Raw genomic sequence first — 23,984 nt, 5'->3', positions numbered from 1 at the left:
TTAGGAACATATATGAGTATTTTCTTTGTGAATTAATATTCTCTGAAGCATGAAGATGGTGAGTGTTGAAGTTGTTTCTCAACAATCACAAACAATTTATATCAAGATGTACTTAATGCTGTTACTCCTTGTCTTTTATGGCCTAGGATTGCTCTAATAAGTTCATTTGATATTTTCCCCCTTATTTACTTTTGACATCAAAATCACTTCATGTTGGGTTTTCATACTGGTATCTTCGTCAGTGTTAGCTGGTGCTAATTTTAAAAGTGTACATTGTTTTGGGCTAGAAAAACTGAAGAACACTCAGCCTTTTGATCAGTTCCTTGTGGAAATGAAATTCCCTCTTAAGTTTCAGGTTGATAAATTCTTCACTTTTTCCTTTGTGACCTTGTACTAAACAATTTTACCGTCTGACTGGTTAGGGGGGAGAGAGAATCAACAGGTTCTTACTTTGGAGTTTGGAATGAGTGCATGTAATTCCCTATTGTGCAGAGCAGGCCTACCGTGCTTGTTCCCCCTTCTTCCTTAATCCTTACCAATATAAGTATTTTTGAGATAAGAAAGGAATTCTATAGGAGAAAAGGAAGAAGAAAGATACCCTTTTGGCCTACCCTAATTACTTGAAAATACTTTTTGTAGGGGTTGCAAAATACCAGAGTTATCGGAATTGGAATGGTGACACTAGTAAGTCGAAAGTGGAAGAAGGTAGTTCGATAAAGGGAGAGGAAAGGAAAAGAAGATAAGGAGCAGAATATTTTGGTCGCCTTAGGGATGAAAGAACATATAAGGATGTACTGGTCTGCAGTGGAAGGTTGGAGGTTGAACCGGGGATAAATCATAATAGAGAGGGGCGTTTGAGATTGGACTCTGGGAAGAAGAACGTGTGGGAGATGCACATACCCTCTTATGAATCAGATTGGGTTAGAAGATCCTTAACGGGGATTATTAAACCACTTTTTGATTTGGATCTTGTTCAAAAGGGTTTGGCGAGTGATGGGATTTCGGTTAAGTTAGCGAGCTGGGGACATGCTTGGAACTAATGCATTATAACCTTTAGTTCGGTTGAAGATTTAGAGGAGCAGTGGCTGAAAAAGGAGTTAACCTTCTGGTTTGAATGGCTGGAACCTATTTTGAATGAGAAAGGTATTCCTTTGGCTTTTTGTTCGGTTGATTTGGTTGGAGTCCCATTGTTATGCTGGAATGTTTCATTTATGGAAAAACTTGCTGCAAGGTGGGGGAAATTAATTTGCATTCATGAATCGACGGTCAAGAGAGAGGATATGTCTATAACAAGGATGTTGTTGAGGGTGGCGAGCCCTTTTGATATACCGGAAACATTAACGTAGGGGTCATACGAGAGATCTTTCACGGTAAAAACAAGTTTGGGATCGGTTTTTAAAAAACAGGAACCTTTTACAGCAATGTCTTCAGAGGTGGTTGCCGACGGTGTGAACAGCAATACTGGTGCGTCAAAGGAGGAAGAAGAAGATCCTGTTACAGAGGCAGTTGGCAGACCTTCTAGGTCAACCAATGACTTTAGGAGTAGGGTGGACACGTGGTTGGAAGGAGGTGTTTTTGTTGAGTTGTCTGCAGACTGTGTGGGACAACAATTATATAGGCAGGGTAATGAAAGTCAAAATAATACTGCCAAAAGTATGGGACAGGAATTAATGGAGCATGGTAGACAAAGTCAATTAATTACAACTGGGAATTCAAATATAGGAGATCCTGAGGATAATTACAGAGGGGAATTTGCAGGTCTCGGGTTGAGAGAATTTGATAATTCGGAGTGGGGCCAATCCGAAGGAATATGGGAGCCCACTTCCAGTTTAAAAATCATTCCTTCTGGGCCAGCAGTAAAACTTACAAACACGGGGTATGGGAAAAATATCCTGGTTCGGGAGGAACAACAATTTGGTCTGCAGCAGAATGTTTTGGAAGGAAAAAATAAAAAACATGTTCAAACTGATGCAGGAGCTAATGCTGAATCAACAGGAATGTGTTTAAACAGAAGGTCTTCTTCGTCTCCTCCAACAAATCGAAGAACGAACAATTATGCTACTTTTTTATGTGACAGAATTTACAGCAGGTCGGGTAAGAAAAATAATAAATTTGACTCCGACAGAGCTGTATCATCGTTTGAATGTTCAATAGAGAAAGAGGAGTTCGACTCTACCTGGAAGATTAGCAAAATGTTGGGGCTAACATTCAAAGGAGGGGAGGAAGTCTTTGCCAAGAAGCTTTCGGATTTGAATCCGAGCAGGGGAGCAGAGGGTAGGAATTAATCCTGCAACTCTGGATAAGGATTTTAATGTACTGTAAATGGTTGGAGTCTCATGTGTAACTTGGAATATCAGGGGATTAGGAAGGAAAGAAAAGTCAAGGGCTGTTAGGAAGGTGGTAAGCAATAGGAAACTTTCTTTTCTTTTTTTGCAAGAAACTAAATTGGAGATGATTAAACCATCATTGAAAAGGAAGTTAGGGGGTAAGTATCTTGGAGGATATGTTGTGTCGCCTTCAGAAGGAGCATCCGGAGGAATACTAAGTTTTGGGATGAAAATTGGTTCTTAGCACAGATGCAGAAGATTAATTTCAGGTTTGTGTCAATTAAAGGTACTATCAAGGAGTTAAATGAGGATTGTTGTTTTATAAATGTGTATGGTACTACAACAGATTCGGAAAGGCTTTCTTGGAGGAATTGCTTAGTCACAGGATGAGAAGATTGGGAAATCACATAATTCGACATCACTAAGGATATCAAGGATTTGTTTTTCAAGCAAATTTAGTAGATTTACCGATGGTTGGATGGAGTTTTACATGGTGTAACAACAGGGAAGTTTCTTCGTTTGTGAGGCTGGATCGTTTTCTTGTTTCAAACGATTTTTTACGTCTATTCGCAGACATTGTACAGGTACTGTTACCTAAATCTCTGTCCGACCACAATGCAGTGGCGATGGAAACGAGTAGGATAAATTGGGGTCCAAAGCCTTTTAGACTCTTTAATTACATAATGGATGAGGTGGGTTTTAAAGATACGGTTGAAAGAAAAATTGAAGAATTGAAGAAAGGGAAAAGAAAGGGTATTGAAGTCTTAATTAAAGAATCAAAGGAAGTGATCAGAACGTGGTCCAAAAATAGCCGATTGCAATTACCGAGATTGATAGAGAACCTGGAAAAATCTATTTCAGACAAGGAAGCATTAATACATCAAGGGAATCAAATGATTACGATGGAGGACATTGCAAGAGATAAGAATGAGCTATGATCTTTGTACAAAAAAGATGAATTACTTTGGTACCAAAAATCAAGGGCGAATTGGATCCAGAATGGTGATTGGAACACTAGATATTTCCACCAGTGTGCATCAAATAGAGGGAGGGTCAATGCATTAAAAACTTTGGATGTCGGCGGTAATTTGATATCGGATCCGAAACAGATAAAAGTCTTTCATTCATGAATATTTCAGGGATATCTATAACTTGCAACCTACGGTGGAGGTGGAGCATTTGGATTTGAACTTTAATTGGCTTTCTGAGGATGAATCTTTTCTTCTAGAAAGAAACTTCTCGGAGGAAGAGATTTGGGACTCAATTGCGTCTTCGGAGAGTAATAAGGCACCGGGACCGGATGGATTGAACATGGGGTTTTTCAAGAAATTTTGGTCAGTTTTGAAGGAAGACATTATAAATTTTTTTAAGGGTTTCTATGATGGGAAAAAGTTAGGGAGAGGTGTGAATCATTCTTTTATCACACTAATTCCGAAAAAGCCGAATCCGGTTCGTATTGACGACTATAGACCCATTAGTTTGGTTGGTGGTTTGTACAAAATTTTATCCAAGGTCCTATCAAGGGGGTTTTAAAGATACGGTTGAAAGAAAAATTGAAGAATTGAAGAAAGGGAAAAGAAAGGGTATTGAAGTCTTAATTAAAGAATCAAAGGAAGTGATCAGAACGGTCCAAAAACAGCCGATTGCAATTACGAGATTGATAGAGAACCTGAAAAATCTATTTCAGACAAGGAAGCATTAATACATCAGGGAATCAAATGATTTCGATGGAGGACATTGCAAGAGATAAGAATGACTATGGTCTTTGTACAAAAAAGATGAATTACTTTGGTACCAAAAATCAAGGGCGAATTGGATCCAGAATGGTGATCGGAACATAGATATTTCCACCAGTGTGCATCAAATAGAGGGAGGGTCATGCAATTAAAAACTTGGATGTCAGCGGTAATTTGATATCGGATCGAAACAGATAAAGTCTTTCATTCATGAATATTTCAGGGATATCTATAACTTTGCAACCTACGGTGGAGGGGAGCATTTGGATTTGAACTTTAATCGGCTTTCTGAGGATGAATCTTTTCTTCTAGAAAGAAACTTCTCGGAGGAAGAGATTTGGGACTCAATTGCGTCTTCGGAGAGTAATAAGGCAACGGGCCAGATGGATTGAACATGGGTTTTTCAAGAAATTTTGGTCAGTTTTGAAGGAAGACATTATGAATTTTTTCAAGGGTTTCTATGATGGGAAAAAGATAGGGAGAGGTGTGAATCATTCTTTTATCACACTAATTCCAAAAAAGCCGAATCCGGTTCGTATTGACGACTATAAACCCATTAGTTTGGTTGGTTGGTTTGTACAAAATTTTATCCAAGGTCCTATCAAGAAGGTTAAAGATGTGTATAGATGTGTTGATTGGCCGTTCACAGTTTGCTTTCATCCCAGGGAGACAGATATGTGATTGTTCATCTTAGCCAATGAGGGTATTGATTATTGGAGGAGGAAACGGAGGAAAGGAATTGTGTTCAAAGTGGATTTTAGGAAAGCATACATACTGTGGATTGGGATATCTTGATCAAAATCATGAAGTTAATGGGGTTCGGAGAAAGATGGCAGTCTTGGATTATGAGTGTTTTACTTCACTTCAATTTCAATTCTTGTGAATGGTTCTCCAACAGAAAGTTTCAACATTTCTCGGGGGCTTCGTCAAGGATGTTCCTTATCTCCACTTCTCTTTAATCTTGTGGGAGAATTCCTAAACCTTTTGCTATCTAAAGCAGTCGAGCTGGGGTTGTTTGATGGTTTTCAGATAGGACGCGACACTTCATCTTTTACGCTGTCTCATTTGCAATTCGCCGACGATCTGATAATTTTCTGCAGAGCTTCAGAAGGTCAATTGAAGAATATTAAGAGGGTTTTGGTGGTCTTTGAATTGTGTACAGGTTTGCAGCTAAATCTGTTGAAGAGTAAAATTTTTGGGATTAATATAGAAGATCAAATAGTTGAGGATTGGGCAAATTCAATTGGGTGTATTCGTGGAGAATTTCCAACAGATTATCTGGGGCTCCCTTTGGGTGCAATGCGAAATTCTGTGTCTATGGGAACCGATAGTGAATAATTTCTATCAGAAGCTTGCAGGGTGGAAAATAGGGTCATTACCCCTTGCGGAAGAGCAGTTCTTGTAAAATCAGTACTGGACGCTACCAAATTATTACATGTCCTTTTTTAAAATGCCTCTGGGTGTTCGGAGAAAGCTGGAATCTATCATGGCCAATTTTTGTGGGGGACAACAACAAGAAAAGAATACACTGGGTTAATTGGTCTTTAGTTTGTAAAAAGAAAGAATTGGGGGTTTGGGTATCTTAGATTTAAAACTGAGGAATAAGTTTTTCTTGGGAAAATGGGTTTGTAAGTTTGGGACTGAGAAAGACTCTTGGTGGAAAAAGGTTTTATGCTGCAAATATAATGTTGATAGGAAATCTATTATTTTGAACAAGAAATTACCTTCCAATGCTTCTTGGATTTGGAAATGAATCATTAATAACTATTGGTCGAATGACAATTTTGGGTTATGCTTTCGTAATCACCTAATTTTACAGGTGGGACAGGGAGATTCAATTAGGTTTTGGCATGATAGTTGGTTAAGCAACATCCCTTTGAAGACCAAATTTTCCAGAATGTTTGCTTTGTCGGTTAAAAGGATGGGTTCATTGCAGAATTTAGAAATGCTAGTAATGGGAGGTGGATTTGGGACATTCATCTGAGGAGAAATTTGATGAGTAGTGAAACTGATCAATGGATTGAACTGATGTTGTTGTTGGATACATTTCAGCCTGGATTAGAGACAGAAGATAATTTCACTTGGAAAGGAAATGGTGAGGGTGTTTTTTGGGTAAAATCATGCAGTAGCCTAATTTCCAGCTTGTCCAAGCCAGATTTGTCATGGTCAAAGATTGTTTGGAGTGGGTTTTTACCTCTTAAAGTTGAGGTTTTCTTGTGGCAGGTGGTACATCAAAAGCTGGTTGTTAAGACTGCTCTATTGAGTAGGGCTGTCCAAGGAATTGAAGATTCTTTATGCACGTTTTGTGGTTTGAAGCCGGAGACGGTGAATCATTTGCTATTTTCGTGTCAATCTGTGTGGGAAATTTGGATGCGCATCCTTCGAATGTGGAATTTATTTTCTGTATTTCCCGAAAATCCAAAAGATTTTCTGCTCTTATGGTTTGAGTTAAATCCAAGTTCGGATATCTGGAAATTATTCCGGGTGCTGTTTTGTGGACTATTTGGAATTGCAGAAATCATATACTGTTTGAGAAAGGAAGACTGGATAAGGCTAATCTTTTCTTCTTGGTTAAGTACAGGGTGGCTTCTTGGTTCTTGGCTAAATTCAATGATCTCCATATCCAAGTAGACTGCCTTGTTGGGGACTTAACCTTGGCAGATTTGAATCATTCCTATCCAAAATTTGGAATGAATAAGCCAAAGTGGTGTCCACCCCCTACGGGTTTCTTTAAAATGAATGTGGATGGGGCTGTTAATATTGATTGGAGGTGTAGTGGTTTTGATGGTGTACTCAGGGATGCTGAAAATAATGGTTGAGTTCTTTCTCAAGAGCGACTGGTCCAGCCCCCCCGATACTTGCTGAGATTTTAGCGATCCAAGAAGGCTTAAACTTGTTTTTTAACTCGGTGTGGAGGGATAAAGGAAGTCTGATTTTAGAGAGTGATTCATCTACTGCTCTAAAGTGGATAAACAACCTGCAGACTTGTCCGGTTCTCTATATTGATTTGGTTAGAGTTATTCAGAAGACTGTTGCAATTCAATGTTATTACTATCCTTGTTAAGAGATGTACTAATGATGAAGCTGACGGTTTAGCAAAATCGGGTATAGGATAGTGTTTTGAGAGGTGTTTGGTTCGGTTATTTAGGGGGTCTGTTTTGGGTGTTTGTACGTGGACCTATGTCTTTTATATATTCTGGTTCTGGATGTAATCCTTATTGCTGGTAATAAAATTCAGGCACTCTTTTCCCCCTTCCTATGATTATTGAGTTTTTCGGAGCTTGATGGTTATGAAGAGGGTTTTTAATGAGGCCACATTCTTATAAAAAAAATACAAAGACATACTATTACATGATCAGGGGTGTTTATAGTGACTGAGGATTCAAAGATCTAGAAGTGAAGTGTTTATCAACAAAACATTCTTCCGTGGTCCTCTGAATTCCCACCTAAAAAATGACGTTGTGCAAATACAATTTTTTATGATCTCTTTTTCTTTAGGATGCTCTCTGTCTAGCCGTTTACTTAGCAAGTTCTCTAGTGTTTATTTTTTGTGGAACTTCCTGTCACTTTAGTGTGCTCTTGATTGGTGATGGAATGGTAAGGTACTTGATCAACTCTGTTTGAGTCCTTTCTGGGTTTGTGAATTGAGTTATTAGTACTATTGTGCTCCAGTTTCTAGGCTTGAAGGGTTCGTTTCAAACAAGGAGCAGTCCTATGAGGATCCTATTGAGGAGTAAGTTATTATTTGATCCCTGGGTCATTTCAATGTCTGTTGTTAATAGTGTAACTTGGATTGTTAATGCTAGTAACTGCACTATTCAGGCTGTTATATGCAGTTTTTGTTGTTTCAAGCGAGAATGCTACAGTTGCTGAACTGGCATCAACCTTACAAGCGGATCTTAGTCAACTGTTGGCTGCTGCATCCTTTGTTTGTCGCTTGGGATGGGCAGTAAAAGTAATTGATCCTGAATCTGTGCTTCAGGAAAACACAAGCGTACCTCCTCACGGTGTCAGCCTTATAGATGAAGACGAAACCTCTCACCATAGTTCAACCTCAGCAAATATGTCCATTGATGGTGAGGCTGCTCAACAAGGAGATCTTTGGGGGACAGAAAGCCTTGGGCCTCGTTCTAGTGATTATAGGGTTGCTTTTGTTGTTGATGCTAACATAACATCTTATCTTATGATGGGTTCTGTTTCACCAGGTTAGTTAAGTTCTCTTTACTCTTTTTTTCTGAAAGATTCTACTTACTCCTTTTGGATGTCTAGTTTATATTGCCTCAGTCCAGACATTGTTTTTCTATTGGACATCATAACCATAAATGCAAACTGAGCGAGAAATAACCTCATTTTGAACTTTGATTTAAAGTTGATTTTTTAATGGTACAACATCTATCTAGAGTAGAGAAGGTGCTCCAAGCTAGGCCATGAAGAACCATCTGTTATTCCATGGTGGTGTCATTAAAGGGAGGACTGAGTATATTCCAGTAATTACAGTTTGCATGTGATGATGATTAGACAAGTTCTAGTATTGTGTTTATTTATGGTTTAAGTAATTCTAGTTTGAATGTACTTATTGTTTCCTCTTCTCTGAAATAAATTGTATGTCCTTACTGGGTTTTTTTTTTGCAGGACTGAAATCTCATGCTGTGACGCTGTATGAAGCAGGGAATTAGGCCATGCTACCATTGCCGACCTTTGCAAAGACCTGAGCACATTGGAGGGAGCAAAATTTGAGGGAGAGTTGCAGGAATTTGCAAACCATGCATTTAGTCTCCGCTGTGTCTTGGAATGTCTACTATCTGGTGGTGTTGCCACTGATAGTGGAGCTTTAGAAATGATTGATAGAACGGGACTGTCAGCTTCAGGTCATAACGAGTCTACTCTGATAGCTGACTCTTTATTGATTGATGTATCAGATCATTCTGCTACTAATGAAACTGAATCAAACATTAATGGTACCACTAATTTAGAAACATTACAGGAAGATTCTGTTGTGGATGATTATGTAGCTGAAACCACTGGTGATGACAGATCTGGTACCTTATCACAAGATGGTAAGCCCTCAAGTGAGGTTTCCAAGTCGGATCTGAAAGTCCAGAATAGCGAGAAAATGATAAGGATGGAAGTGTCTGACTTGGGAAAAGGAACTTTAAGGAGGAAAAAGAAATATATATTGGATATCCTCCGCTGTGAAAGCCTGGCTGCTTTGCCAAAGGCAACCTTAGATCGGTTATTTCTTCGTGACTATGATATTATTGTGTCTATCATTCCTCTTCCACAGTCATCTGTTCTTCCTGGCTCAACTGGTCCTATTCATTTTGGTCCTCCCTCGCACTCATCTATGTCACCATGGATGAAATTGGTGCTGTATTCAACAGTTGGTTGCGGGCCTTTATCAGTTGTTCTGATGAAAGGGCAATGCCTACGCTTGTTGCCTGCACCATTAGCTGGTTGTGAGAAAGCCCTTATATGGTCCTGGGATGATTCAACAATTGGAGGCTTAGGTGGCAAGTTTGAAGGAAATTTAGTTAAGGGAAGTGTACTTTTACACTGTTTGAATTCGCTTCTCAAATACTCTGCTGTTATAGTGCAGCCCTTCAGCCAATATGACGTTGATGGTTCTGGGAAAGTTGTTACACTTGACATACCCTTGCCCCTTAAGAATTCTGATGGATCAGTTGCTAATGTAGGGGATGAGCTAGGACTATGTGCAGAGGAATGTTCAAAATTGAATGATCTGTTAACTGATTTGGCTCAGAAGATGGAGTTATTGACAGTTGGTTATATTCGCGTACTAAAACTTTTTAAAGAAAGCAATATGGATCATTTTGGCCCCGATGAGGAGAAATACGAATGGGTTCCATTGTCTGTTGAATTTGGGATGCCACTTTTCAACCCAAAGTTAAGCAATAGAATATGTGAAAGGATTGTCTCGTCAGAGTTACTTCAATCAAATTTACTTTCTGAGCATCGTGATTCAATGCAGAGCATTCGTAAAATGTTGCGTGATATTTGTGCAGAGTATCAGGCAACAGGCCCTGCAGCAAAACTTCTTACCAAAAGGAGCATTTAAAGGAGTCAAAGAAACCAAAGCAACTCATGAACAATGCTAGTGGGAAGTGGAATCTACTTCTAGATCCGTCTTCTCCCATTTCTGGAGCGTCTAGTGATCGTCAAAGGTTAAAACTGGGCAGTCGACAGCGTTGTCGGACTGAAGTTTTGAGTTTGATGGTAGCATTCTTAGGTCTGTCAAATCAGTCATTTTTTCTTCCTCTTGTTTTATTCTCATTTTAGTGTTTGGTTGTGTATTATTTATTCATATTGTTGAATGATATTTGCAGATCATATGCCCTAACTCCTGTCAATGAAGTTGCCACAAGACCTGTTGATGATTCCACCACAACAACCACAACAAAAGTTGACCCTGATGAATCTGACAGCAATGAAGTAATCCTTCCCGGTGTGAACCTTATTTTTGATGGTGCTAAGTTGCATCCCTTTGATATAGCTGCTTGCCTGCAGGCTCGCCAGCCAATTTCTTAATAGCAGAGGCAGCTGCAGCTTCGTCATCTTTTACAATTAAATAGGTCTTATGAATATGAGAAATGTGGATTGAATATTTTGTCCGTAGACTGACAAGTGGAAGTTATTGTGTCCATACTACATTATTCTGGTTATCTGTTTCATCTTTGATGTCATTCTATGGATTTGAGCAAGCAGTTGCATCAAAAGTAAGTATCATCGTTTTTTCCTATAATGTGATACGTATTTGTTCAATTAATTTCATAAGCTTCTAGGTATCTGTCCAATTATTTTGTACCATTTTTACCATTTGTAGCTATCTTAGCTAGTTACGTGAGGACTGCCATGGTTTGGTGCAGAATGTTAAGAAACTAATTGAGGTTGTACCTTATAGTATTTATGCTGTCTTAATTATAACATTTCATATACTTTAGGTTTATTTGGTTTTTAAAATTGATATCAGGGTCTAGGATCTTAGTTTTTATGCCTTGAACTGTTTTTACTCTTGTAGGATGAGCGTTGAGGTTTGCTTGGAATCATATAAATCGACATCTTTCTATTTTGATCGAGTATTATTTATTAACGCTGTTGCTATTGTCAACTGTATGGTGCTCAAATTTTGGATTTGAACTGTGCACCATCTGCTCTAGTTAACGTTATTGTAAGGCAGGGTCCTTTGCAGTATTATATTAAAAGGAAAAAAAATAAACTTTGGTAGTAACTTGCCATGGATAAACTTTAGTTGACATTGCTCGAACTCGAGACCTCAAGGAATAATAATTTCTTTACCGCTTAGTTCGTTTTAGTATATTGAATTTCAAAGAATGGTTAGTAAACTGGGTGAGTCAATCAGTAACCTTCTAAAACTTGCAAAACAGGTCACAAAAGTTTCAATATAACTTGAAGCACCACCAACAAATCATTCTTCCACTTATGACTTTCTAATAATTATTATATCAACAGTTGACCTAATTTCTTGTTCTAACTCGAAGAGATGCAACAATTCCAACAATGTTTATAGATTCTTTATGGTATCTGATTTCACTCTTGATTCAATTCTCAATGAAATATTTTGGAGGTAGTATTGCAAGAAATCTATCTAGGGCTAGGGTTGGTATTATGTTTATTTGGGTCAATTTTTTATAATTATTTTCCAACTTTTCTTGATAATTTGGTTTGATTTCCCATGATCACTCAAATTCAAAGGTGTTAATATTTTGGTCATTCAAAATAACTTGAATTAGAAAATATATAATTAAATTTTCACAATCTAATTCTTAATTATATGACTCAAGTTAGAAATAACTTGAACCCGAAATGATCCAACTTATAGTTGACCTATAGTTGGGTCAATCCTCAATAACTAAGACTCAAATGAACCAAATTTTGAAATCACCCGACTAAAAATTGTCTAATAAATCCAAATGACTTTAACCTGAAATGTGTTAAATTCAAAATAATTAAAAAAAACATTAAAAGTCAAATCGACCGACTCAAATCCATCCAATCCACCAAATTGGCAGTTCTAACTTTATCCTTTCAATTCTCTAACCATGCAAGTTCAAACATAAAGTATAGAAGAAGAGGCACTATTATTACAAGAGAGTAGATCAGATGTAACTAATTATGCTACTCTGTTTCTGATGGTGAGTTCCCACCCAACCTTCCAACTTACGCTTTTGAGGGGAACACGATGAGAAAAAAGATCAAAAGTATAAGTCGGCCTTATTCATGCTGATGCTACTAACAAACAATATGGTTCTTTTAAAACAAAAAGTAAGTATTCTACATGTATCTCTCAGCCAAAAAAAAAAAGAAAAAGGCCAACTTGCTAGCAAATATTTTCACTTCTTAAAATATAATCTATCACCTTGTTAAGTAGAACATCCTTTCTTAGTGTTGTTTGATGAATACAACAACAACAACAAAACCCTATTCCCATATGCAATGGGATAAGGGGGAGGTAGGATAGTAGGCTGCCCCCAACACCAGGTTAGGAGCAGCTTCTGTGGAAGACCTCCGGCAGTCAGAAAATTAAAAAAAAAGATAAAATACAATGCATGTATAAATAAAAAATACATAGTTGAACAGTCTTCATATGCGCGTCTGTAATGGAAAGTAATCCCTGGGGTTGATAGGCAGATCAAGCATATATTTAGGCAAATCTCGGGTTAATAGTTTTGGGCCAACTTGAGATTTATTTAGGCAAGCCCACTAGACTTATAGAAAGCTTGGACCAATTTAAGATGTGTTTGGGCTTAGGTTAGGCCCAATTAGTAGTAAAAAAGGGGCATTTTATAAATGAGAATAATTGGAAGGATTGAAAGAGAAATTACACCCTCTTATAATTCAAAAGTTGATTTGGTTCTTGTCAAAATCAAGAGGTTTATGTAATTCTCTCACTTATATTTAATGTAGGAGACTTACACAATTAAATATACAAACTACTACCTTATCTTAGGAAACTGCTAAACTAAGTAAGTGACGATTTTAGGAATAAATATAATTCCTTAAAGTTAGGGATCCTAACTAATAAATATATCCACAAATATCCTACCAGATTACATAATCTACTTAATTTAGGGATCTAGTTCTAACACTCCCCCTCAAGTTGGGGCATGGATGTCTTCCATCCTCAACTTGCCTGTCAACTTCTGAAAATACTTACCAGGTAGTCCCTTGGTAAGTATATCTGCAATTTGTTCTCCAGAGGTTACATAGGGAGTACAGATCAGGTCACTCTCAAGTTTTTCTTTTATGAAATATTTATTCACTTCAACATGTTTTGTTCTATCACGTTGAACTAGATTATGAGCAATATTAATTGCTAGCTTGTTATCAGAGTATAACTTCATTGGTCCATTCCATTTGATCTTCAAATCCTCTAAAATAATCTTCAGCCATAATAACTCATAATAACTCACAAATTCCCAGAGCCATAGCTCGAAATTCAACTTCTACACTGGATCTAGCCACAACATTATGTTTTTTTGCTCCTCCAAGTAACTTAGTTTCATTCAAAGAAAGTGTAGTACCCTGAGGTTGACCTTCTATCAACTATGGACCATATATAGGTTGCATCAGTGTATGTTTTCAGAGTCAAATTTCCTCTTCTTTTAAACAGAATTCATTTTTCGGGTGTGGCCTTCAAGTAATGCAAATTTGAGTCACGACCTTTAGATGTGATTCTTTAGGATTGTGCATGAGCTGGCTTACAACTCCAATACATATGTTATATCTGGTATGGTGTGTAACAATAAATAAGCTTTCCCACAAGTCTTTGAAATGAACTTCTATCAACTACTGCATCATCATCTTTTGAATCTCCAAGCTTGTGATTGAATTCTATTAGAGTTTATGCTGGTCTACATCCTAATTTTCTACTCTCCTACTCTCTTTCAAAAACTCCAGAGTATACTTTCGTTGAGATATTAAAATCCATTACTGTGAGTATGCCACTTCAATACCAAGGAAGCATTTTAATCTTCCAAGTTCCTTCACTTCAAACTCCTTTATAAGACATTTCTTTAGACTACCAATTCCTTCAGAATCATTTCCTGTAACAATTATATCATCTACATATACAAAAAGTGTAGTCATTTCCCTTGAAGGAGAGTGTTTCACAAACAGAGTGTGGTCACCTTGACTCTGTTTAAACCCTTGAATCATCATCACTTTAGTAAACCTCCTAAACCAAGGTTTTGGGGACTACTTTAGTACATATAGGGCCTTCTTCAATTTACAAATTGCCTGTCCAGTATTTAGACCAAATCCATGTGGTATATACATGTACACTTCCTCTTCAAGATCTCCATGTAAGAAGGTATTCTTAATGTCAAACTATCGTAAATTTCATCCCTGAATAAATGTTAAGTACAATAGGGCTCTCATTGTGTTCATATTTGCAACAGGAGCAAATGTTTCAAGGTAGTTTATCCTATAGGTTTGGGAGTATCATTTTTCCCTAGCCTTTCTTTGTACATTTCTAAGGAGACATCTGATTTATACTTGACTGTAAACACCCATAAGCAACCCACTGTTTTCTTCCCTTCTGGCAGCTTCACTAAGTCTCATGTTTTATTCTTCTCCAGTGCTTTTATTTTATCTTTCATAACCTTTTTTCAATTCTTATTCTTTAATGCCTTAGATACAACCTTAGTAATAGCAATGGCGTTTAGACTTGAGAGGAAGGCTTTGTGATTGGGAGATAAGCTTTTGTAGGTCATGGACAAGTAGGAATGATGTTTTGTGGTACAAGTTCCTTTTTTTAATAGCGATGGAAAATGCAAAATTAGAAGTAAACATAGAATTTCCAGTATTATTTTGATCAGGATGAGTTTTAGAATGTACCTCATATTGTATAGGAGCATGCGAATAGGATGATTGAATCTTCATAGATGTCTTCTTCTTTGAATAGACTAGTAGTGGACCCGTAGTGTCCTAGGTGTTTGGATGTAGTGTATTGGGTTCTAGTTGTGGAGAAGTTGGAGTAGGGTTGGGACGTGTTTGATGTATTTGTTCAAAATATATAGGTGTAGGGAAATCAATGAGAAGTTGAAGTAGAAAAAAATACACATCATTTTCTTCCCTAAATGATATCTCCCCCTGAAGATAAAGAACAATAAAATAACTTTATTTTTTTTCCATAAAAGTAACATCAACAGAGGTGTAGTATTTATTTGTAGGTGAGTGATAGCACTTGTAGCCCTTTTGAGTGGAAGAGTAGTTAATAAACATGCATTTTAATCCCCTTTGATCAAGCTTACCTCGGGCTTGAGAATGTATATGAATAAAAGCAACATACCCAAATATTATAGGTTTTAGGTTAAGTGATGGGTTGAATTTTGGAAAATAAATTGTATGGACTTGAAGGGGACTTTGGGATTCAAGAATTTTAGTGGATAGTTTGTTTATCATGTAAGTGGTAGTTAACATAACCTCTCTCCAGTACTTTTTAGGAACTTTGTTTTGAAATAGAAGGGCTCTTGTTGTGGCAAGGATATGGTCATTCTTCATTTCTATTACATCATTATGTTGGGGAGTGTTTACATAGGAGAAATCATTTATGATACGTTTTTCTACAAAATAAGGGGATATGACTTGATTAAAGTAGTCATTGGCATTGTTTGATCTGAACCACTTTATTCAGCCCCAAATTGAGTCTTAATCATGGTGTAGAAGGTTTTAAAGGTAGAGCTAACATATGATTTTTTTAGAAAGAATATCCATGTAACCCGAGTATAATTGTCTATAAATGACACAAACCACTAGCCCCAGTTATGTTAGGAATAATAAAAGGCCCCCAAATATCACTGTGAATATGAGTAAATGGACTGGTAGTCTTTTTATTACTTGTTGGGAAAGAATAATGTTTATGTTTGTAAGTTCACATATTTCACAATGAAATTCTTCAAAATTTAAAGATTTAAACAAATAGAGAAACATAATCTTTAAAACTCTAAAAGGTGGGTAACCAAGGCAAAAATGGTGTAGCCAGATTTGGTCTTTATTGGTTGTAGATTCTGATAAAAGAGACAATGGTTGGATATTCAAAACTCTAATTGGTCCACTAGGGTTTTCAAGGTAGTATATGTCATTTGCTTACCTATCACACCCAATCATCCTCTTCGCTTCTTGCTCTTGAAAAATGCATTGTGTAGGATGAAACAAAACATTGCAATTAGTGTCTTTGATGAGTTTTTGGATAGATATTAGATTAGTAAATAATTTTGGTACATGTAGGATATTTTTAAGTAATATGGTTTTACTTATGGCAACATCTCTTTGGCCAACAATAGTTATCATGGTACTATCTGCAACTGTGACTTTTTTATTGCTATGATATGGTGTGTAGGTCAAAAACTTGAGTGAGGAGTTAGTCATATGGTTTGTGGCTCCTGAGTCAATTACCCATGAATTTTGGGTAGGTATGTAGTTGGATGACTCTAAGACATTAGAATCCTGAGAAAATGATATACCTGAGAAGAACAAATTGCATGTACCTGTAGAAGAAGGTTTTTCTAAGGATCCTAATGAATTATTTAGTTTTTCTACTTCTTCTTTGTTGAATTAAACAAATTGTTCTTCAGATTTCTTAACCACTTGTTTAGTTGTATAAGTTCTACTCTGTCCTCTTATAAACCTCTTCTTTCTTTAAAATTCTTACTTGTTGACCGAGGCTTCCCATGTAACCTTTAACATTTTTCTTTAGTGTGGCGAGGCTTCTTGCAATAAGTACACCATAAAGAGTCTCTATTTCCTTTTTTGTTGCTTCTGTCCTAACTTCAATATTCTGATGTTCTAGGCGTGTTGGTTACTTATTTACTGGCCTAGTGACTAAGGTTGAACTCTCTACTTGACTTTTTTCAACCACCATCACTCTCCTTCTTCCTTCCTCAGCATGAATGATAGCAATGATTTTATTCAGTGAGGGTAGGTCTTCATTTCCTAGGACCTGGACTCACACTGAATCGAATTCTATATTTAGTCCAGTCAAAAAATCATAAATTATATCATTTTCGACAAACCTCTTTAGGATTGTTGCATCTTCACTGCAACTCATTTGGATGTAGTGATAATGATACATTTCTTGCCAAAGACTCTGCAGCAGACTATAATACTCTGTAATTGATTTTCTTTCCTTTTTGGTGAATGAAATCTTGCTCTTGATTTCATATATTTGGGCAGCATCTTGAACCTTTGAATAGGTTTGTTTTAAAGCCTTACATATCTCCTAGGTTGTCCTAAAAACATAAGAGTTTCACTAATCTCGGGCACCATTGAATTCCATAACCATGACATAACTAACGAGTCTTGTCCATCCCAAACCTTGAACCTAAGATATCCTTCCTTAGGGTTAGTTCCTAGAAAATTGATGAGCCTACCTCTTCTTTTTAAAAAAGTTTGAACCAATTGGAACCACTTAAAATATTTTTTCCATTCAATCTATAGGCGGCTTGTATGTTTTGTAAGCTACTAATTAGATTAGGGTGACTTCCTCACTCATGGTGCCTCATTGAATAGTTTCAGTACTGCTAGAATCAGCATCCACTTCACCCATATATTTTGTTGGATAGATACTTTACACTCTAAAGGGAAGATAATGGCTAAGGAGTGTAGCTAAACAAAGACAACATGACTCAAAACGGAGAGCCTATAGCTTTGAAACCATGTCAAAATCAAGAGGTTTTTGTAATCTTCTCTCTTATATTTTCATTTAGGATACTTACACAATTAAATATAAAAACTATTGCCTTATCTTAGGAAACTGCTAAACTAGGTAAGTGATTATTTTGGGAATAAATATAATTCTTTAAAGTTAGGATCCTAAATAATAAAAAACGTCCACAAATATCCTACCAGATTACATAATCTACTTAATTTAGGGATCTAATTTATGATAGTTTTAAATGGGATGATGTATTATGCTCATTCTCTCTCCCTTTTCCTTTATTTTCGTCCTCTCTTGTCCCCTATCTCCTTCCTCCCCATTTTCATAATTTTCCTTCTACAAGAAAGTTCAAAGGTGTAAACTTGATAGCCTCTCAAGCTTAGTACGAAATTTTCAAGGTAAGAATCTTGATCACCTCACCTCAAGCTTTCATTTAAGCCCTCAATCTCAAATTTTGGTAATAATAACTATGGACAGGGTTTAGGAAACTAAGGATTTCTAGCTCTTTTTTAGTGGATTTGGGTTTAAGAAAGTTTTCACAGCTTCATTTTAAAAAAAAATCAAATAAGGTTAGGGTATTTTTGTATACATTTATTTTTTAGTATTATTTAAAAATGACATTAAGTTTATTTTTTTTATAATTCAGAAATAAAAATATTTCATTTATAAAATCATAAAAATATTAAATATTAACTTATTTAAACACATATCAACATTTTTTAGATATGATAAATATTAACTCGGTAAAAAAATGATATTATTTGGTCCTTTTAATTAGTATAAAGAATGAATTAATTTATTTAATAATAAAACATCTAATCTAAATTTAATAATAGAGAGACTAATCTGGACCAGTCTCTATAATAAAGGGACTAATATAAAGTAATCTCTATAATAGAGAATGGCTAAACTGATGCATTTAACAGTATAGTGACTAAATTGATATAGCGTCTATATTAAAAGGGCCTAACAGCTACCTGGACCCGTTGAAAACTGACTGGTAATGTAAAGAAAGGGCTAAAGCTGTAATTTGATAAATTCTCTTACTTCCTCGTATAACTTTTCGCAACGACAAGAAAACCTTGTTGAAGCTTGTAGGGCTTTGCAGGCAAAATAGTGAGGTGAGTCAGATTCTGTGTTTCTCCTTTTTCCTTTAGCTTCCCTCTTTTGATGTGTTTTCTCCATGATTATTTGGGTAAATTTATTCTTTTTTATTGTTATTTCTCCTTTTTTTCTACAGATTTTATAGATAAAAAATATGTTTGTTTTGGAATCTGGATAAAGGAAACAATGGAACACGGATCTTTCAGTGACAATAGTGCTGCAACTTTTTCCTTAACTGATGAGGATCATACACTAGCTAACTCTGTTAGGTTCACCTTGAATCAAGAGTCAGTTCAATCCCCTCTGTTTAATTTTTTTAGTTGTTTTTGCTTGATTAATGATGGGTTTTCTTTGTTTTGAATGATTATGTTGAAATTGTAAGCTATAATTTTAATTGTGCAGCCCAAGGGTCACATTTTCTGGGTACAGTATTCCTCATCCATCACAAGCTCGAGTTAATATCAGAGTTCAGACAACTGGTAACTCAATCCTACACTCTTCTTTCAAGTTTTAATGGATCGTTGTTCATTGACTGTTTTCATAATTTCTCCATTCATTTTCCTGCTTTAAGATTTCTGGATATCAGTATGTTATATGGAGCAACAACATTGTTGTTGGGTGCAAGTTCTTTCTAGTTTTTTCAGTTGGATATGATGCAATTTTGGTTGTGAAAATTGTGTTGTTTTAATGAATTTTGCAGGTGATCCAGCAAGTGAGGTGTTGAAAGATGCATGTCAAGATCTGATGCTGATGTGCAGGCATGTAAGGAGCACTTTTGACACGGCAGTTGAAATTTTAAAGCAAGCAATGCTGTCAAGGCCATGAAAATCGACTCAAAGGAAGAAGATAGTAGTGATTCAGAAGAGAGTGAATGAGATTAGTATATCTCTCATCTTAATACTATTGTGTTCTCGAGATATCATTAGCTTGATCTGAATTACTTCTTTTTGTTATTCGAATTGAAGCTTTGCGCTCGCTAAGCTGTGTAGGTTTAACTAATTTTATTTCATAGACAAACTAAGTTGCCTATCCTTAATATTTGATGTACTTTGAAACAAGAATTGTAGGATTTGCCTATGCAATCCATTTGGTTTACATTTTCACAAAACTTCTAGTTTTGCCTACAAATTTCCCAATTTTTTTGCCAGTAAAATTTCAAGTAATGCATCAAGCTATTTGAACTTCAGGCTTTGGGGCATTTTTGTTGGTTTCATCGAGTTCGGAACTGTGGTATGTATTTCCGGCTTATCTTTCTCGGAGCATCTGGAGCTGGTGAGGCTGCATTAAGCATCGGCAAACATAAACTCAACAATTGTGTAACAGGTAATGGCGGATCGAGAAATCTAATCAAACGGCAAGTACCAAATTCAGAAATTTTATCTATTCTTTAGTTATCAATTATTATCGCACTAGGAAATAAATTCAGGAATTACCCTTTTCTTCTACCAAGGTATAGGACATTGCATGTGCCCCATGATCAAATAGAACCATGCTATCAAGGCACTTGTGTTTTTGAAAACAACTGAGAGACTTCAGACTTCAGCAGGGTTCAATTATAGCCCAAATAATTTGTAAAAGACAAACAGAATCTTTGCTACATCCACAACACATCAGACTTGAACTTCAAGCCAGAAAGGGGGCATAAAATTGACTTCTAATCTTAGCTAATATTTTACTGTTCTATCAAGATTAGCATGCACTTGTTTTACAATACCTTTCACCGCTTACTGGAACCCTCTTATTAAACATGGTATGGATTTTTTAAAATTCATTTCCAACACAAAATGAACTTATGATCAATTGAGTCATAAGCAAAGGTTAATAGGCAAACCTGAGTTCACAATACCTTTTTCCTGAAGTTTGGTTTTTAATCAATTCATTTTAAATATAATATCCAGGTGAGTAAAATATCAAGAAAGATAGAACAAATGCAACTGAAAGAAAAACTTAGAAACTTAGAAACTTTAAAAGGTGTAGGGGTACATAAACTGAGCATGCTTTGCTGAAAGAGCAAACAAGGTATTGGGAATGTAGAAATAAGGAAATGACGACTACCAAGGGACCTTAGGAAATTGAGAGTTGAATTGCCTGAATGGCAACAAGTTTCCTATTTAACTATTCCTCATATTCTGGTTCCTCTTCCTCGTACTCATCTTCATCGGCTGTAGCATCTTGGTACTGCTGATACTCAGAGACCAGATCATTCATATTGCTCTCAGCCTCGGTGAACTCCATCTCATCCATGCCTTCTCCTGTATACCAGTGCAAAAAGGCCTTCCTCCTAAACATAGCTGTAAATTGCTCACTCACACGCCTAAACATCTCCTGAATGGATGTTGAATTGCCGATAAATGTTGACGCCATCTTGAGCCCTGTGGGTGGGATGTCACAAACTGTTGACTTCACATTGTTAGGAATCCACTCAACGAAGTAAGAGGAGTTCTTGTTCTGAACATTCAACATTTGCTCATCCACTTCCTTGGTGCTCATTTTGCCACGGAACATGGCTGATGCAGTCAAGTATCGGCCGTGTCGTGGATCAGCAGCACACATCATGTTCTTTGCGTCCCACATTTGCTGAGTTAGCTCAGGAACTGTCAGGGCTCGGTACTGTTGAGAGCCTCTTGAAGTGAGTGGAGCAAAACCAACCATAAAGAAGTGAAGCCGGGGAAATGGGATGAGATTAACAGCAAGTTTCCTGAGATCAGAGTTGAGCTGACCAGGGAATCGCAAACAGCATGTAACTCCAGACATTGTTGCAGATATCAAATGATTCAGATCACCAACTGTCAAAGATAAAAAATAAAGCAACAAAATGTAAGAAATTAGAAGATCTCCCAAGCTAAATAAACAGATCTTAGTTCGAACTATCCCAACTTTTCCATCGAATAAATAGTACTAAAACTTCAATTAAAAGGCATGGCCTGAATCTATTGTTATTCACAAAAAATATCATAGCAAGAACCCAGATTAGAAACTAAAGAGCAATATCAAGGGGAAACTTACAGCTGGGAGTAGTGAGCTTAAGTGTCCTGAAACAAATGTCATACAAGGCCTCATTGTCGAGAACCATACACTCATCGGCGTTTTCAACCAACTGATGAACTGACAAAGTAGCATTGTACGGCTCAACGACGGTATCAGAGACCTTAGGAGATGGGAAAACAGAGAAAGTTAACATCATCCTATCTGGGTATTCTTCCCTTATCTTAGATATCAAAAGTGTTCCCATTCCAGATCCAGTTCCTCCTCCCAAAGAATGACAGACCTGAAACCCTACAGAGAACAAAAACAAAAAAGCCCATATAACACCATTTATTACCCAATAAGTTGAACAATAAACAAGTTTTCCACCAGATCGCTAATTTACCTTGAAGACAATCGCAATTTTCAGCCTCCTTACGAACAACATCGAGGACGGAGTCGATTAACTCAGCACCTTCGGTGTAATGGCCTTTAGCCCAGTTGTTTCCGGCGCCGGACTGGCCGAAAACGAAGTTGTCGGGTCGGAAGATCTGGCCGACAGGACCAGATCTGATGCTGTCCATGGTACCGGGCTCAAGATCCATGAGGACGGCACGAGGGACAAACCTACCACAACTGGCTTCATTGTAGTAGACATTGATCCTCTCGAGTTGAAGATCTTGGTCTCCTTGGTAACGACCAGTCGGATCTATGCCGTGCTCCGCGCAAACAACTTCCCAGAACTTGGCTCCTATTTGGTTGCCGCACTGACCACCTTGAATGTGTAGGATCTCACGCATTTTTGCTTATGGAGAAAAGAGAAGCAAACAATAAAAGGATTTATAGAGGATGGAGAAATAAGAGTTGCAGGATTTAAAATTGAAAATGGACGAGGTGAGGGGGAGAGCAAAATATAAGCCCTAATTAATTTATACACTGAGATATTTTAAGTCTATTGAAATTTGAAATTTAAATTTTTACCTATTTATTTATTCCCTCTATTTTTATTTTGAAAGTTCTGTTTCCCTTCTTCTATCCTGATCTTATATAATTTGATCCTTTTATTTTATCTTATTATTATTTATTGAAGTAATGACATTGATGTTTTACTAATATTTTATCGAATAGTTTAACTCACTTTAAAATCATATTCAGCTAATAATTAATTTTACATGTCTTCTGAATATATTTAATACTGGATTTAAAAATATATAATATCGATTCTGACAATAACTAAATTATTATTGGTTTGATCCAAATTAGGAGTATAAAATCGAATTATATTAAATTAAAGTAAAAAAAGAAGATGAAAATATAAACCTTAGTATATTATAGGGACTACCCAGAATTGGACCTTTGTTCTTTTGTTTGATGATGATTTTTTCCTCAGTCTACGAGGCTGTAGACGGTAACGGACGGGAAAAGGCAACGGCTACAAGCGGAGTTAAAAAGCGAAACTTTTTGAAATTCAAAAATTGGGAGACAGCTGGATGGCGTTGTCCGCTAATAGAAACAAAAATTCAAATTAGGAGGGATGGCGCCATTCTACCTACCTACTGGCAAATGCCCCATCACCATCTCTTTTCCTAATCAATCCAAAATTACGAAATGCTTCAATTATTACAAATATATTTTTCAATTATTATTTTTTAATCATTTTTATACATATTTGTCTATTATTTTTATTCTTTTATATTTTATAATTGTGTTTTAAAATTGTAATTATCTTAATAAGGTTATTTTAAAGTAATCTATATTACTTTATTTGGTAATTAGAGGTAATAGCATCACCCCTGTAATCTTATATTTTGAAAAACTTTACGAAGAAATCTCATTTAGAATAATACATTACTAAGGATAGTCTATTTTTTATTAATGTGATGTAAGTACAATACATATTTGTTTAAAAATAATTTTTAATTATGTGATATTAAATCATTCACGTCCTTAGTATTTTTTGTGCTCAAACCCGAAATCTTAAATAATAACAATAATTCATTTGTCAATTAAGCCACTTGATTCATGCAAAGATAATTTAAAATTATCAAACTAAGCATACTCTTAAAGTAAAATATGCGTTATCAATATACTTAAACTAAATATACCTTTATATTATAATATATTTTATTGATACATCAAACACTTATTAATTTAATG

General features: G+C 36.3%; 1 protein-coding gene and 2 pseudogenes across 1 annotated transcript; 2 read left to right on the top strand and 1 right to left on the bottom strand.

Annotated features, from left to right (window-relative positions):
• LOC120160064 overlaps positions 1-10,780 on the top strand; it is a 35,803-nt pseudogene extending 25,023 nt beyond the window's left edge.
• An 8,239-nt stretch (positions 10,781-19,019) lies between these two features.
• On the top strand, positions 19,020-19,753 carry LOC120160062 (annotated as a pseudogene).
• A 1,221-nt stretch (positions 19,754-20,974) lies between these two features.
• LOC120160061 (tubulin beta-8 chain-like) lies at positions 20,975-22,721 on the bottom strand. The gene is made up of 3 exons (XM_039170520.1): positions 22,234-22,721; positions 21,870-22,139; positions 20,975-21,649 (listed from the first exon to the last, which is right to left on the bottom strand). The coding sequence occupies exons 1-3, from the start codon at positions 22,625-22,627 to the stop codon at positions 20,979-20,981; spliced, it is 1,335 nt and encodes a 444-aa protein (XP_039026451.1). The 5' UTR covers positions 22,628-22,721; the 3' UTR covers positions 20,975-20,978.
• Between the last annotated feature and the right edge of the window lie 1,263 nt (positions 22,722-23,984).

This window comes from Hibiscus syriacus, unplaced genomic scaffold (genome assembly GCF_006381635.1).
Source record: "Hibiscus syriacus cultivar Baekdansim isolate YM2019G1 unplaced genomic scaffold, ASM638163v2 tig00111388_pilon, whole genome shotgun sequence".
NCBI lineage: Eukaryota > Viridiplantae > Streptophyta > Magnoliopsida > Malvales > Malvaceae > Hibiscus > Hibiscus syriacus.
Note: the sequence above shows the minus strand (reverse complement) of the source record. Positions and strands in the feature narration are given on the sequence as shown.

What these genes read in the sequence shown, in the direction of transcription:
- LOC120160061 (XM_039170520.1), bottom strand. Translation starts at nt 22,627, where the DNA reads ATGCGTGAGATCCTACACATTCAAGGTGGTCAGTGCGGCAACCAAATA. An exon ending in AAATTGCGATTGTCTTCAAG is followed by an intron (nt 22,140 to 22,233) that starts GTAAATTAGCGA and finishes TGTTCTCTGTAG; the next exon opens with GGTTTCAGGTCTGTCATTCT. An exon ending in TAAGCTCACTACTCCCAGCT is followed by an intron (nt 21,650 to 21,869) that starts GTAAGTTTCCCC and finishes TATCTTTGACAG; the next exon opens with TTGGTGATCTGAATCATTTG.